This window comes from Botryllus schlosseri, chromosome 4, assembly GCF_051294905.1.
Source record: "Botryllus schlosseri isolate E-star chromosome 4, Bs_hap1, whole genome shotgun sequence".
Lineage (NCBI taxonomy): Eukaryota > Metazoa > Chordata > Ascidiacea > Stolidobranchia > Styelidae > Botryllus > Botryllus schlosseri.
The window spans coordinates 19,093,621-19,108,429 of NC_137239.1; the positions used below are offsets into that span (position 1 = coordinate 19,093,621).

The 14,809-nt window shown below is 41.0% G+C and overlaps 4 protein-coding genes across 6 annotated transcripts in view; 3 read left to right on the forward strand and 1 right to left on the reverse strand.

Moving 5' to 3' along the window:
- LOC145437257 (single-strand DNA endonuclease ASTE1-like) overlaps positions 1 to 14,809 on the reverse strand; it is a 533,921-nt gene that overhangs the window by 309,089 nt on the left and 210,023 nt on the right. The window lies entirely within an intron of this gene.
- Positions 2,355 to 8,957, forward strand: LOC145437241 (chondroitin sulfate synthase mig-22-like). The gene has a single exon (XM_080314434.1). It carries the CDS (start codon positions 3,605 to 3,607, stop codon positions 6,146 to 6,148), a length of 2,544 nt encoding a protein of 847 aa, XP_080170560.1. The 5' UTR covers positions 2,355 to 3,604; the 3' UTR covers positions 6,149 to 8,957.
- On the forward strand, positions 9,012 to 10,905 carry LOC145437243 (alpha-centractin-like). Its single transcript, XM_080314435.1, has one exon. It carries the CDS (start codon positions 9,012 to 9,014, stop codon positions 10,140 to 10,142), a length of 1,131 nt encoding a protein of 376 aa, XP_080170561.1. The 3' UTR covers positions 10,143 to 10,905.
- Positions 11,408 to 14,809, forward strand: part of LOC145437240 (nephrocystin-4-like) — a 36,093-nt gene continuing 32,691 nt past the window's right edge. The window contains exons 1-2 of the mRNA XM_080314433.1: positions 11,408 to 11,657; positions 12,967 to 13,115. Of these exons, the coding sequence (XP_080170559.1) occupies positions 12,978 to 13,115 (138 nt within the window). The 5' untranslated portion in view covers positions 11,408 to 11,657; positions 12,967 to 12,977. The remainder of the gene's footprint in view (positions 11,658 to 12,966; positions 13,116 to 14,809) is intronic.

Consider the following 14,809-nt stretch of genomic DNA (forward strand, 5'->3'; position numbering starts at 1 on the left):
TCTACTTCATGGTCATATACGAAGATCTGGGATAAATGTGGCTGACCCCTGGATACGTGAATGCGTCAGAACTGTTGTTTTAGTCATCATCAAATTTCGCGGTCATGCTAATCAAATTTTGGTTGGCCTTGCAATTGTACCTGATGTCATAAATAATTTCGAGAATTACCTCGCAGGCCACACCTAACCTTATCGTGTGCCAAATTTGGCCTGCGTGCCACGGGCTGGCCGCACCTGATCTGCACGGTGAATAATAACAGTGATTGGGGGTACATAAAAATTATATTGAAAATTCTTTGAAATCAAATGTTTTCATGATAGAGAAGTTGGAGTCGGAGTCGGAGTCGAAGTCATAGTCATTCTCACAAACTCCGACTCCGACTCCAGTCAGTATTTTCCCACCGACTCCGACTCCGACTCCAGTTATTATAGTTTTCACGACTCCGACTCCGACTCCGACTCCATCAAGCGAAAATGACCCCGACTCCGACTCCGACTCCACCGACTCCGACTCCGACTCCACAGCCCTGCTTACCATACGTCCTCTTTTAAGAGGATTTGTCCTCTTTTTTGACTTTTTTGAAAGTGTCCTCGGAGGACGCCCTTTTGTCCTCTTTTTGAGATTTTGTCCTCTTTTTTGAAAATTTAGGTCAGATTTAGAGGAAATTGCGAGTGAAATTCCGCAAATTAGCGCAGAAGTGAAGCTCCGGCGGGTATTTCGGAGGGAAAAGCGGTTATTTTAGCTCTGAGCGAAAAGAAGACCTTTTTTTTTTTTTTTTTTTTTTTTAGTCATCCACCTGGAAATGTGGAGAGAAAAACGTTATTTTGAGCTCTGAGCGGAAGTGATGACCTTTTTTTTTTTCTTTAGTCAACCGATCACGAAGTGGGAAAAATTTACCGGTTTTTGAGAATTCTTCTCCAGTTTTGCATGTCTGAAATTTCTGAAAAAGTGTCCTCTTTTTACATTTCCAAAATATGGTAAGCCTACTATATATTGTTATCAATTTTTATCTTCTCTCTGCTCACGTAATCAGATTTGCCGGTAGAGCTGAGTGACGTGTGTTCGAAAAGGTAGGACCGCTCAATAATAATTAAACATCTTCGGGCGTATACCCGTTGGCAGGAACGAAACAGCATCTCGTCAGGGAACCCAAAGACGAAGACAGGCTCCTATAAGATGATAAAACGACCCCCCCAATCACGCTGTTCGCGTTTCTCACGCAATGAGCTGTACTGTATGGCGAGCCAGCGCGAAGCAAGAAAATTTTCGGTAATTTATGATAAAATCGGTCAATCAGATCGGCAATTGCATATTATATTGCTATCACTTTCTTGTCCTCTCTATACTCACGTAATTAGATTTACCGGTAGAGCTGAGTGAAGTGTCTTGAAGACGGGTGGGCCCGTAAATAATAATTAAACATCTTCGGGCGGGCGGACCCGTTGATATGACTTCGTTACATGATGTTATTCCGTCACTTCCAGTCTGCTAAATCAAAAAATTTAGAATCGCATGAACGTACTAAACTGAAATACGCACACGATTTCAAATTGGTATTTCTTCACTGGCGTAAAATTTTTCTTAGCCGGACGGTATTTGTCTTGTGAGGTTCAGATTGCCAAGGCGGGAACATTCGGCGCCAGTCATTTAGGCGCCTTTGAGCAATTAAACCTATATGTATTTTGTATATATAACGAAGTCTTCGGTCAGCATAACGGCATAGTCCTTTTCGGAAAAGGTTTTCTCGCTGCCGATCGTTTTGGCACACTTCTTGGAGTCTCATGGCTTAAAACTTGATTGCATGTCTTGGTGGTTCGTGGCGCGGTAATGGCCCAATACCCAATAATAAAGATAAATGGCATCCTGAATTCGCGTCAAGCGCGAAAATTTTTTGAAAATTTGCATAAATATTAAAAAAACTCTATGATTTATGCTTATTCACGAAATAATTTTGGACCCCTTTCGAGCTCGGCCACCCCAATTGGAGCGTTTGGGGTGCGGCAGTTACGGTGCTGGGCACTTGGGCAGCTTAGAGGGAACATTACGTGGTTTAGGCCTTCTTATTTTTAGCTTGGCCAAAGGTGGTTTGGTGATTGAAGACTACTCCAAGTCGTTTAAGCTCTGTCGTTTCCACACCTTACTACATTTTTCATTACATCGCAATCTTATGGTGTTTTTGAATCGATAAAAATATCAATAACTCAATGAATGATTAGCAACTCTCTCGATGTTTTCTCTCTCCCTCTCTGAAGCTCAGTGGTTTTACTGTACATTACTTTGTCACGTTTTTGTCGTCGGATGGCGCAACTCAGCAGTTATTTAACTCCATTAATCCGCGTCATGTCATATTGTAACCCGGCGAAACGGTCGGCATTTCTGATATTCTGTATTGGTGTGAGATTTTCATCTCCGCATGGATAGAGTCTAGCCAGGTAGATTTGCGCTGTTTCTCTATAAATTGTGACTGATGCGTTAAACCTACTTCGAAAGTAGTTCATGAGCGCTTGTTATTTGCGAAGACTGTCGAAGGCACCGCCTAATTATACCATTCTCTCTATACTGGCCTGTGTTAGTGTTTAGTTTAACTCCATTACTTTCTGGTCCCTGCTACTCTGTAGGTATAATGAGAATGGGGAGACTACTATTATTAATGAGACGAGTCTAGTAAAGACGCCCCAAGGCCGCACAGTTGGTCTATTGTGACAGAATTCGCAGTGAAATACGTGGTGAATTGAGTTGAGTTTATTGTGAATATTTCGTCCTTTCCAAACACCACATGATTTCGATACAATGCAAAGATAGGAAGTCTTCAAAGGTGTCGAAACGACTTGGAGTAGTCTTTGAAATCGGACAACCTCCTGGGCCCCCAGACTGGAAACAGTTAGTTGATTTCGGCATTAAGTTTGATATAGAAGGGTTTCTTGCCTTGTTTCATAGAATGATTGAAGTAATTGGGATGAAAGTTTAGCATGGCGTTGCAATGAATTCCAATCTGGCTTGGGCTGACACGGTTTCAAGGTGAGACATGCAAGGACACTGAATAAAAGTAAATCCTAATCTGAGATAACGTAAAAAAGGCAAGCAATAAATAAAGTGCTATATATATCAGATCGTGGTCCATTAATCTTGAGCGTGCAATGACTTATATTTATTCAGATATTTCTGATTTTATTTTGACTTGAATGTGGACATGCTAGGCCCTAGGCGGCTGTCGAATGGCTGTCAAAATAAACCATTTTACAGTTGTGCCCTACTGGAATCTCGGTACGTTTTGCCCAATAAAACAGGCGAGCAGCGATGATTGTCCAAGTTGAAGTAATAAAAAGAAATGAAGAATTGTGTGAGCACAGTCTGACACCGATTCCATACAGACAGTTGTGGCATACTGGATGGATAGAATGACATGTTTTCCTGTATAGTTGTTGTCGAACATATGGCAGTTAGACGACAAGGACTCGCGTGCGTCCAAGGTGAAAAAGTCACAGAATTTTTCGCGGCAGTTAGGTTGCAAAATCGGATCTAAGGTACCTTGGTTCCACCCTGTCTCGTTTTCATGAATTAACCTATATTTCGCAGGTACCATAGGCCTAATTTTATATCACGATGAATCATCAAAACGGCGATTGGATTACTCTGGGAAAACATAAAAAGAAGCTACCTCACCATGCGCATGCTCAATCTGACATGAAGAAAGTGCATTCCGATTCAGAAATATTCATACATACCGACAAAAAGACCCATCATACTGCAAAAGACAAAGACACATCCTCAAAAGGAAAATTTCTTTGCACGGGTCTTGCAAAAGATAGACTTTTCGGAATCATTTACGAAATTTTTGTAAAAAAATCTCGCCAGACGACGCTGTCGTTCATTCTGGGTGTAGTCGTGGGCATCTCATTAACGGCGATGCTGGTGCAACACAATTTTATCATGAAGGGCCATCCCGCAAAACGTAGCGAGACTATAGACGGATTTATTATGCCTACTTTGCTACCTCTCGCCGAACCGCACGTACAAGACAATCCTGTGCAGGATGATATAATGGATACGCAAGTATCAGACTTTGATAATTCTGTGAAGGCGCCTTCGTTGAGCGCATTGAAACAGGTTGATAATGACATTAAAACTGGCGGCCGTGTTTTTGTTGGCGTTATAACGGCCGAAAAATTTTTGTCCACGAGAGCACAAGCCGTGAACTCTACTTGGGGCTCGCAAGTGGATAAAGTGTCGTTCTTCACAGAAAAAGGCACTTCTGAAGAATACGGCATATCCGTCGTTAATTTGGAAGGCGTCAGCGACAAGGAGTACCCTCCGCAGAAAAAAGCTTTCAACATGCTCAAGCATATGTGTAAAAATCACATCGATGATTACGATTGGTTCATGCGTGCCGATGACGATGTCTACGTGCGTGTACATAATTTAAAGCTGTTCTTGGCTCAAATTGACAGCAACAAGCTTATATACATGGGTCAGCCTGGGCACGGTGTGCCTGAAGTTAGGGACAAACTAGGGCTGAACGGGCATAACTTTTGTATGGGTGGGCCTGGCGTGATTTTTAACAGGAAAGCATTAAAGGCTCTTTGCCCTCACCTCGATAATTGTATGTCTGAGGTAGTCTCGGGCGAGGAAGATGTAGAAATCGGCCGGTGTGTTAGTAATCATCTACACATCGAATGCACCAACGCTTGGGAGACTTTGAAGCTTTTTTACCATTCCTACCAGGAGGAATACACGGAAGAGAAGCCGTTTCTGGGGAATTTAGCAGAAAACGTCCACGTCGCTAAAGCGATTACGCTTCATCACCTGAAGCTGCCTTACATCATGTACAAAGTTCACCGTCATTACATGAGCCTGCTGCTAAATTCCTCAACGCACTCGATAAGTTACTTGCGCCAACAGGCTGCCTCTTTGAACAAGGTTTTGCCGTACGGAAAACACAGGGAGCTATCGGCTGGCCGGATACCCCCAGAGCCGTACAAAGCCGACAAACTCGAAGACGTGACGTTGTGGAATGCGTTCAGCGTCGAATCCCTGTATTCGTTGTCTTACGTCAACCCCAGCGAAGACATCACCAATGATTATTTAGCTGACCTCAAACAGATCGGAGAAACCGCAATCGACATTGCGGTAGATCACGCCGAACCGCATTTAAGCTACAGCCATATCGCTGGCGGTTATTACAGATCTGATTACTTACGCGGCACAGATTACTTGTTAGATATATACTTTTCGAGTAAAGACAGTACAAAGCCAGATAAAGTGAAGCGGGTTCACATATTACGTCCCTTGTCCAACCCGGTAGCATCCTGTGTAGAGAAATACATGCAGACCAACAAGGACATATCGATTTTCATTGTGCTGGCTTTGGATATGTCTGTCGACACTGCCAGCGACTTGGAAGAGTTTATGAGGAAGTACTATGAGCAAGCTAGCTTGCAGTTAACGTCGAATCATCTTCAACGCGTGAAAACCTCACTCATAATCGCATCGTATGGTGGTAATAATGGGGATATAAATGAAATTCGCGATTCTCAATCGCCCTCGATCGACGATGTGGTGAAATGGTTTCGAGTGAAATATCCGCAATCAGGTATCGAAGCGATACCCAAAGAAAACGCAAACGTGCAGATTGATACCAGCTCGTTGCTGGATAGCTACTCGCACAACGCACAGCAAGCGCACACGAAAGGCGCCTCACTCGCTGTCAAACTGTGGGACAATCAAAGCAAAGGACTTATTCTGTTGTCGATGATGAATTACAGCCTCTCGAGACAGTTATTCGAATCCTGCTTGTACTTTTCGTCATTGCAAAGCGTGCATGACGAAACCGACGCTGTCTCACGTCCGGAAGGCTCACAGTTCTACCAGCCGGTCCCTTTTTCGCCTTACTCGATAATGTCCTCCTACGGCGGTGACAATATCCAAAATGGCGGCGATGGGTATTGGCTTTCGAAAAATGAACGCTACGACAGCCGGTTGAATTTGCCCTTATGCGGCTCTATCGAACGGCTGATATCCACGAGTAGCTACACGCAGTCAGCACCTAATCAAAATACGATACGGACATTGTACGAAAGTATATATGACTATAGGAACTTCCTACAGCGTATACCAGACAGGACTATTCTATCCAGGCAACGAGTGTAACGTAGATAGTAGGTTTTTGACTTCCAACACACTGTGTATAAATTTGTTATTATGGTATCTCAAGACTCTGGTATATTCTGTTTTCCGCTAGATCCATTGTTATTGCAAATTCGCTATTTTGGAGGTACTGAGACGAACTTGGCAGGATAAATAATGCGTTAAATTTAACATCTTTTTCTTTTTTTTTTGGTTCTGGCTGCTCTAAATCACACGATTGGCGAATAGCAACAGAAAGCCAATAGATCAGTAGCAATGTAGCATATTCAAGTTGAGGCACGAGTAATGTAACACCACAATGAAATATTTTTCAACTTTTACGAGGTGTAGAAGTTCGATAGACCATGTTGCTGTTCTGTGAATGGTTATTTCATTTGAAATAGGGTGCTGCTCTGCTATGATACATTGAGGACCCATGGTGTAGCTGATGTGGTATTTGTATCATACAAATGATCTGTTTCCCTGTTGTGGGATTCTTGGCAGAAAATTTAGGTTGGGAAATGAATTTCATGAATGCTCTAATGAAAAATGAATGTTTCAAAGCCTAGCCCACTTATGATGCCTCCATTGTATTGTTCGCACTTGGTAAATCAACACCAATATGTGAATTTAAAGGCTTTACAAGTGTACATGTTAGGCCAATATTGACAATATGACGGCACTCTTGAAATCTTGAGTGCAAGTCTTCTATTCACTTTTCTTTGGGGTTACTGTTCACATGTTGGGTAATTGGTTTGTTTCTGCTATTCTCTTGCAAGGATATTTGAAAAAAAAACTTATATTGAAGGTGCAGGCCTAGTAATAATGGACTCTATATCCTGAAACCTGAAATTGATTGATAACCACATGTCACATCATTCATATGGGTCTATGAGAATCAGATTCACTCGTTTTCAATCTCTACATTGCAGTCAGAGGCATCATAGTAACTGTACAACCTCCCTCTCATTCACAAATGGATTGGTCTTTTTGGCTACTAAATAATTATCAAACACTGTTACCCGGTTCAGTGTACAAAATGTAATATTGCTAATGCTATTGAAACACTGGAGACCACAGATCCCACGTGTAAGACTCGCTGTATCTAACAATATCGAAATTTTTCATGAAGTTTTTCCGTCTCGTGACCAAGTAATCGCGGTACAATTTTCCTATAACACGACCTCTGTATTGACATGCAAATGACACTGGTGCGAGTGATATTGGCATGGAAGATGATGCCTATAGAACTCACGACTCCAAGGATAAATCCTATAATGTGTAATTGCGGAATATATCATCCTCCTTTAATGCTTATTTTTTTTTCTTTCTAGTCTGCCTATCATATATCGATATCAGTTGTTTGTGCCTTGTATAGCCCAATGTGATAGACTGCATTTAGCGTTTCCCCCGTCCATATTTTTCATATTGTAGAGTAGGCCAGTAGGCACCTACCATAGTAATCCAATCATATGTTGAGACATCTTTTTCTGGTTTCTGTTGTTTTAAATCGAAATGTGAAAACAGGGTCACGTGATATAAAATTTTCCGTCGTGAATCGTAGGAGCCCATCTATTCTGGCCATATCGAGCTCGGCTCAATTAAATTCGCTTCTGTTGATGCAGGATGTTTGTTTAGGTTTTTTGTCTATCGACATGTAGTAGAATAACTTTATACTACTGGGATGGAAAGTGCTACGGTATTTTACATTATTTTTATTGCAATTTTGTTATTTCACTTACGTATCTGTCAAGTTGTAATAAGTTTCATCCGAGGTAGGATGATTGTGAATTACTTTTTCTCTATTATTGGTGCTTACCAGCAAATGGCATTTCAAGCTATTTCAGTTTTCATTGATCAGTCTCTCATTGATGATTGCTGCACATTTTGCTTACCGTATGCTGCTTATTGAATCATGCTCAAAAATGTAATGTAAAATGTCTTTAGGCGTTGTGCATTTAAAAAAATTGCTCCATACCTCCTATGTGATCATAGCATTCCGATATGGCTCGAGCTCAATGTGAGGTATTATCTGAAATGTTTTTGGTGTAAGAATGCTATGCTGCTCAATAGCCTATATTGTAACTGACTGCCTTCATCAAGGGTGATAAAAGCAAGATTACATTGATTTTTTGCTCTCGATCATAAACATCTGGTCATTGGGCACATTTGTCTGATGGTACCTCGTCAGAATCATATCCAACGATAGTGGTCAAGGAAATTCTTCAAATACCTTTTCAATTCTGTTTTGTTGTATGGATCTTGAGACATTCCCGGGTCTGTTTACTGCTGTTATTATGGTATGCCGACAGTTTCAAATCTGTTTATTGTCAGGCATGTAGTGACGAAGTGACCCTACCTGCTATTTACTATCGATGGTATAACTATTCCTCGATGATCTATTGTGACCGGGCTGTTACTTTTATCGCGCTTCTTATTATTTAAGCTCTTGCAAAATGAAATCGTCCTTTTTCTTTACTTGGCACATTTTTAGCCAATTTTTCATGATTTAGCTACTTCATTCATCCTACTTTGCAGTAACTTGCTCATAATTGAAGTCAGTGATTGAGGTACGGCCGTAATTTTTTTCTTCTGGTGTTGGGTATGGTACGCGGTTGCGGAATAGGTTACTTTGTTTAAATTTCGTGCTTACAAAGGCGATGAAATTTGTTCTCTTCTGGTTGATGCAAAACGACTGATGTGTGATTTATTGTTTCGAGTTAAATTGGGCCAGTACTAGGCAACGTTCCCATGCTCATTACTATGTGTACTATGCCACTGTATTATCTTTGAAAATCTGTATGCATAACAATTTATATTTATGTACTTCTAGGTCTGTTCGATTGGATGATTAGGTATACACTGCGTTAAGCACTATTTTAACAAAATGGACTCGTATGACATCATCGCTAACCAGCCCGTTGTGATTGACAATGGGTCGGGAGTTATCAAAGCGGGATTCGCCGGGGACCAAGTACCCAAATGCAACTTTCCGAACTATATCGGCCGACCGAAACACATTCGCGTGATGGCCGGGGCTTTGGAAGACTCTCTCTTTATCGGGCCGAAATCGCAAGAGCACCGGGGTCTTCTGAGCATTCACTATCCCATGGAGCACGGGGTCGTCACCAATTGGAACGACATGGAGCATATTTGGCAGTACATTTACTCGAAAGATCAACTGCAAACCTTCCCGGAAGAGCATCCCGTCTTGCTGACGGAAGCCCCGTTGAATTCGCGTAAAAACAGAGAGAAAGCGGCCGAATTGTTTTTCGAAACCTTCAACGTTCCGGCGTTGTACGTGTCGATTCAAGCTATTCTGTCGCTGTATGCCACCGGCAGAACTACAGGCGTCGTCTTAGATAGCGGCGACGGTGTCACACACGCAGTGCCAATTTATGAAGGCTTCGTGATGCCTCATTCTATAAATCGAGTAGATTTAGCCGGGCGAGACGTCACCAGTTTTCTTCGACTGCTGCTGAGAAAAGAAGGGTACAATTTCAAAACCACGGCCGAGAACGAGATCGTGAAAACGATCAAAGAGAGAGCGTGCTACTTAGCGCAAAGCCCGAACAAAGAAGAAACTGCGGAAATGGAGAAAAAGGCGTATCTGTTACCGGACGGTAGCACTATAGACATCGGCACTGCGAAGTTCCGTGCGCCTGAAGTGCTCTTCCAACCGGATTTAATCGGAGAGGAATGCCACGGCATCCATCAAGTCCTGTGCTATTGCATTCAGAAATCAGATATGGATTCACGGAGAACTCTGTACCAGAATATAGTGCTTTCAGGCGGGTCTACTCTGTTTAGAGGATTCGGTGACAGGCTATTGTCGGAAGTCAAGAAGCTAGCGCCGAAGGATATTAAAATCAAAATCTCCGCGCCGCAAGAGCGGCTGTACTCTACGTGGATTGGCGGTTCCATCCTGGCGTCCCTAGACACTTTCAAGAAGATGTGGGTTAGTAAAAAAGAGTATGAGGAAGACGGCAGTCGAGCTGTCGCTAGAAAAATGTTTTGATTTTCCGCCGTGGAACACGCGATTTCAATTACTGCTGGTGTACGAATGTCAACTGTGACGCCAGTCCGAGTTGTGGACATTCGCACGAGTCATCGCCAGGCGGCTATCCCAGGTTTTCTCAGTTCTAAAGTGCTCAAAGTACTTATAGATTATACCGTTAAAAGTGTTTTCGATTGATTTGAGTTGCTGGCTGTTTGGTTTCGAACAACTTGGGTATGAGATGAATCTTTATTGCACTCGCGGAGAAAATTGCAATGTATTGGCTTTTCTTACGCTATATATGTGTCAAGTCACCCTTGCATGACGTACAGAACTAACCTTATTCGTTGTTGTAATTGTGGTGTTCTCTATTTGACTTCTTTTCGCTTAGTATCTTGACCTACCTGAATTTGAAATTATAGATTTTGCAATTGCATGGTATCGTGCTGGATATCAATTTGAATAGTGTGAGTTATTGCTGTCTTGATTTGATAATCGCTTTCAAGTTCAATTCAATTCATGCTAGTTGCTCGGAGTCTCGATATAATTTGCCTCAACTGTCCGTAATTGATCAACAATGATATAGATCATTCCATTTCGGTTACAAATGTAAATTTGAATTTTCACCGTTCAGTACTGTTACTTCTTAGATGCTCTTCTCGTCAACGATCCTGTGGGTCTGTGGCATATTTATGTGGAAGCCTTCCTGTTGACGACGTTTCAATTTGTTTATGATAGATTGCATCATCTGCATTTACTTGTGGAAATATATTAAATCGTGATATTTCTGGACTACAATCTTTACAGGAAAGGACTTATGAGAAAGGAGTCGTTTCTAAGAAAAAGTTCATAACTTTGGAGATTACAATGAAGCGTAACCGTTGTCATAGAAGTTCAGAATTCAGCTTGGCGTTACTGAATTACTGCTCGGAAGCTAGCATTCAGTACAAGCCATCCATGACGTTACTATTTCCGACTTCCTGTGCAGGAAGCGCCTTTTCGCAACTCATTTCTTTGTAAGCAATCTAAACTAGCTATTCTTCACTCAAATACTTCCGTCTGCAATGACGTGCTAGAGAATTTAACATTAGAAACACACTTGGAGCACTACTAACTACTGAATGCGACGTTAACATTCAATGAATCGAAACGGTAGAGCGTAATCCCAAGACCGTACAAGCGGCAATTTTCGAGTGCTATTTCTATTATATATAATTTTAATGTACGTTGACCGGCCACAAATCTGATATCTCACGAATTTATTGTGATTGATATAGCTCAATGATCAGCAATCTCAGGAATGAGTGTAACTATCGATGCGTAAATTTCGGTTGCCAAACGCAAGAAGCCTGAACGGATAAACAAATGTCCGATCCCGCGTACGCGTACTGCAACTTGGTCTGATGTATTTTTGCCCTGAAGCGAAGAATCGAAAATCCAAGGACGTGTGCGAAAAATAAAAGCCGTTGCCTCGCAGTTACGCCGAAACAGGGAACCTGAAAAGGCCCTTCTCAAGCTTACAAAATATAGCTGCGGGTTAGTACTTACTACTCATAAGTTCATCTTACATTCGTGTGGTTTATCATTATATCTTCATCAGTTTAAAAGACCATAAGATTGCGTTGAAATGAAAACATGGGAGTCGGAAAGACTTGTAGCAATCTCACAATCCGACACCCACCTTGGCCTATAGAACATCTAAACAAGATGCAGGTCTAAAGTATTTTCTGTATGATGACGTGATTGTGAATGTGATCCAACTTCTACGGCTATTCAGATATAAGGTAGCAGTCAACAGTGTGTTCATGAATTGCTTAACAAACCCCTAAATAACACTTTGTCTACTGCTTCATAATATTTGCTCACCTATTCCATGAAAATCATAGACCACTCTGTGCGACTTGGAACCTTGTGACTTGGTTACAGGTTACAACCCGGGTTGGAATCCCGGTACGTTCAGCGTAATATATTTGGTGTGCCAAGACGCATCTCAGCGTCACACCTGTGTGCAATCAGTAGAATCTTTGGTGTGCACGAGACACCGATTCCATATCGGGTTACAACCCTGTTCCTAACCTTGGCTATGGTGGCGGTGAAGTTACAAATTTACATTTGACAAAATTGACCAAATCTTATAATTTTCCAAGGTGCCTTTTTGCGCAATGTCTGCAATATGTTTTCACAAATGCAGTTTGACATTATAATCCATGCTATCCGACAGTCGCCGAGCATGTCCACATTCAAGTCGAAATACAAGCAATTTCTACTGAATGAATACTAGCAGGCCCTCATCGTTTACCGGACCACGGGCTGACACATCGGTCTCGCCTTTCGTCACTTGCCACCTGATTTTGTCACTTGTCATTTTATATTATCTTTTACTTTCATTCAGTGTACATGCCTCCTCTTTACATCGCCCAGGCCCAGGTGGGTGGGTCTAAAAGACTATATACTCCAAGTCGTATCGGCACCTTCCTATCTTTCATTTCATCGCAGTCTTGCGATGTTTTGAAATGATGAAATTTTATGAAGAAACTTGAACTTGACTTGAACTTTTCAAGTTAACTTTGGAATTCGACTTGATCTTCTTTCGAACCCACATATATGTCCGGTTATTTCCCATCAATATATCACATGTTGCAATCCAACTAAGAGTATCAGCATTCCCAGCAATGTCGTAGATTTCAAATGATATATGTATGACATCAATACAACTTGTTGGTTATAAATAATCAAGATGGTAGTATGTCAGCAGTACCACCTGTTCTTGATTTTAAATTTTTGACGTGCGTGAGCATTCTTATTGTGTGTACACTGAGTGTAAGTGGCGGACTTACTTGTTTAGAATCCTGAAAAATGAAAAACACTAACCGAAGTTGGCAAGATACCTTCGAAAAGTTTAACGATGTCGAACCACATAATGACAGAGTATCTGGGAATGCCTCTCGGGGATACCAACTGAAAATACGCACAATCACAGGACACCAATCACCGGTAAGATGAAGGCCATTCTCTTTAATTTTTGCAATACCCCTAAATGTTCGTATGGATTTGCATTTCTTGTTTGAGTGCAATTTGTCCATAAAAAATATGCCCCTGTAGAATATAATTCTAAGCTTGTTTCTATTTTGGGAGCCATTAGTCTCTCTGCGTTAGTTGCAATCATGCAAAGATGCATCTTGTAATTTGAAAAGCTGTTTCCGTTAGTAATGTGACGAAATTGGTCTTATGGAAATTGATAATATTGAAGATGAAATGAACATTGTTTTGTGTGTCCAGTGTGTTTATCCCGAAAATTTTTGAATTTCTGTCAATTACTGTGTCGTACATTGAATTGTACTCCCAATATTATTTATCATGTACTCTGGGGTTACCATATTTTGGAAATGTTGAAAAAGAACACTTTTTAAAAAAAAATTCCGACTCGCAATTCTGGAGTAAAATCTGAAAAAAATGCTAGAGGACGTATGTTAACCCGAATGTACTCTGTGAGGCATATTCTCTTACAAATATAAGGTCATGTGACTAGTTTAGAATCTTTTTAGAAATTAGTTGCGAAATGGCGCGGCATCAAGTTTTGTATGGTTGGGCCTAAATATGCATAATTGCATATTAATGTACACCCGTATATTAAATCAATTGACACAATATAAAAATATTCAATGGTGACTTGAAATTGACTCAAACTCGTCAAATTTGAAATGACACGAGTCGAGTTGCGTCACTTTGAAAATTTCTCTTAACTTTAAAAATTTCGGAATGACTTCTGACTCAAAGGTTGACCACAACACTGAAGATAGTTGTAAAATATTCAAATCTGTAACCTAACCATTTTTAAGTCAATAAGCAATCGTTAATATTGAGTCATTTTACTGCTAAAATTTGCAAAATCTGTCCCTGCAGCACTAGAAATCGGACAAGCTGTAACGGAAGCTTGATTCGATTCCGCTGTGTAGTGCTTGAAAAGTTTGTCTCAACCAAGGAGCAATGCAACTAGATCATGGTCTCAGCATATTCTTCAAGAACACTTGATTAAACACGTAGTCAATGGTCATGCCTGTATTTACCAATAATATTAAGGTCTCTTGACTTGAACTCCTCTCTTTCATTTATATAGGCTACTATGACGTAGTAGACAGTTTGGACTCGGTTGATTTTAGTCAATTCAGCGGCGCCCTTCAAAGATGTTCAATAAAACTGACACTCAATGTGATCTTTTCACTCCGGTGAGCCGCAAAATACTTGACTTTCCATCTCTTATTGGGATATACTGAAGTAGATCTTTGTTGGTCAATAGATTCAAGATAATTCTGCGGCCCACTTCAAAAATGATCACAAAATCACCAAATGATTGCAGAATGCAGATACATCCACAAGTGTTTTAATGTCGGCATTTCAAATCCACAACTTTGCCCACAGAAGCTTGCTTTTGCAAATGATTGTGAATATGTGAATCGCGACCGTCACCCATAATAAGTAGGCCTATACCACTGGATTTAATGGTTGATGATGTATTGATCAACTGTTATTGATTGGGGAATCATTCTGATTGATCTTCTCACACACTACCCACTTATGCTTGCTGCGAGTGCAAGCTCAATTCTAGTTATTGATGTCAGGGACATGCATTCAAGTGGGAAAAGTGTATTGAAAAAGTTTTGTAGCAATAGCCTATTGTTTAGCGGAAA